Source organism: Suricata suricatta, chromosome 12, assembly GCF_006229205.1.
Source record: "Suricata suricatta isolate VVHF042 chromosome 12, meerkat_22Aug2017_6uvM2_HiC, whole genome shotgun sequence".
Classification (NCBI taxonomy): Eukaryota; Metazoa; Chordata; class Mammalia; order Carnivora; family Herpestidae; genus Suricata; species Suricata suricatta.
In genome coordinates, this window is record NC_043711.1 from 6,306,737 (window position 1) to 6,308,734 (window position 1,998).

Sequence of the window (1,998 nt, forward strand, 5' to 3'; positions counted from 1 at the left end):
ATTTCATCCTTTCTCACAGTTAGCTTGGGCTTTTTATTGTTGTTGTTGTTGTTGTTATTGTTGTTGTTGTTTGTGATCATATGTCATCTATCATTTTAGGGGAAGAAGATCCATAAAGATGAGACTGATTTTATAATTCTATTCTTCTACTTCTGATTGTTTGAAGGTGTGGAATAATTCTAAAAAAATAAAGCCATGTCTTCTCTATTTCATTCTTGACTTGACACAATGTGTTAGACATTCATTGATCATTAGAATTTTGGCTGATTAACTGAGTGGAGGAAAGAGAATGAGGGAAAGAAGAAGGATAAAGGGAGAAATACACAGAGGGAAAGATTCAAATATACACTTGGGTTCACAATGTAGATAAACATTTTTCTAGAACAGCCATTCTCAGACTCTATCATATATCAGAATCTTCTGGAAAGCTTGTTAATCACCCCTCCCCCCCAGAACTTTTCCTCAAGAAGTCTGGAGTCCAAAAATTCCAATTTCCAACAAATTCCGGGTACTGCTGCTGCTGGTCCAGTGACCGTACATTTTATTCTCTCGTCACCCAATATTTTATATCAACAACATGGAACCCAGAAACCAAACCGATGTATCAGAATTTCTTCTTCTGGGATTGACCAAGGATCCAGAACTGCAGTCCATACTCTTCTGCCTATTCCTGCTCATGTACCTGGTCACCATCCTGGGAAATCTGCTTGTCATCTTGGCTGTGAGCTCAGACTCCCACCTCCACACCCCCATGTTCTTCTTCCTCTCCAACCTGTCCTTTACTGACATCTGTTTAAGCACAGCCATGATCCCAAAGATGCTGGTGAACATCCAGACACAGAATCAGAGCATCAGTTACACAGGCTGCATCACCCAGGTCTGCTTTGTCTTGGTTTTTCTTTGTTTTGAAAACTTTCTCCTTGCAGTAATGGCCTATGACCGCTATGTAGCCATCTGCCATCCCCTGAGGTACACGGTCATCATGAACCCCTGCCTCTGTGGATTGTTAATTCTACTCCCCTTGTACGTTAGCATCCTGGACGCCCTCCTTCACAGTCTGATGGTGTTACAGTTGTCCTTCTGCACGGACTTGGAAATCCCCCACTTTTTCTGTGAACTTGCACAGGTCATCAAGCTTGCCTGTTCTGATTCCTTCATCAATACCTTCTTGGCTAACTTTATGGCTAGTACACTGAGTGGTATTTCTCTCTTTGGGATCATTTTCTCTTATGCTAAAATTCTATCTTCACTTTTAGGAATGCCATCAACTGTCAGAAATTATAAAGCCTTTTCCACCTGTGGGTCTCATCTCCTAGTTGTTTCTCTGTTCTATGGGACAGGATTAGGCGTGTACATCAGCTCTGCAGTTACTGACTCCTCCAGAAAGACTTCAGTAGCTTCAGTGATGTACACTGTCGTTCCCCAATTGATGAACCCCTTTATTTACAGCCTGCGTAACAGGGATATGAAGGAAGCCTTGAGAAAAATAATCAGGTAGGATAACTTTTATTTAATGATTCTGTCATCATATTTGGGTCAGGTTTCTAGAATGAGCCAAAGTAAAAGGTATTCTGGTGTTTCATAACTATCACCAAGATCATCTAAAATGACTAGATCACATGGCGGCCACATGTATTTCAACTTGGGCTTCAAATCTGATTTTGTGATGTTTGACAAGTGATTTCAAATGTCTAAATTCAGGTTTTGGGGTTGTGTTCCATAGAGAGAGGACCTGAATCCTGGGATCTTGTTACAGTGATTTTAGTGGACAGCATTTTCAGAATGAAGTTCAAAGCAAAGTTATGGTTACAGGTATAGACTAGCTTCCACCTTATCCCACAGCTAGGACCATGCAAATCTCACCTCAGAAAGGCACATACTGCGAGGCAAGGGGGCTGACCTTTCTTACCCCCACTCAGTAATCACTGACAGTTGTCTCTATCAAACTGTATCTCTCTGGAGCAACATAAGAATCCACTAAACTCATCTGTAGCATCA

At 41.3% G+C, this 1,998-nt stretch overlaps 1 protein-coding gene across 1 annotated transcript; it reads left to right on the plus strand.

Annotated features, from left to right (window-relative positions):
* Positions 1-574: 574 nt before the first annotated feature.
* LOC115273243 (olfactory receptor 7G2-like) lies at positions 575-1,498 on the plus strand. The gene has a single exon (XM_029916231.1). The coding sequence runs from the start codon at positions 578-580 to the stop codon at positions 1,496-1,498; it is 921 nt and encodes a 306-aa protein (XP_029772091.1). The 5' UTR covers positions 575-577.
* Positions 1,499-1,998: the final 500 nt, after the last annotated feature.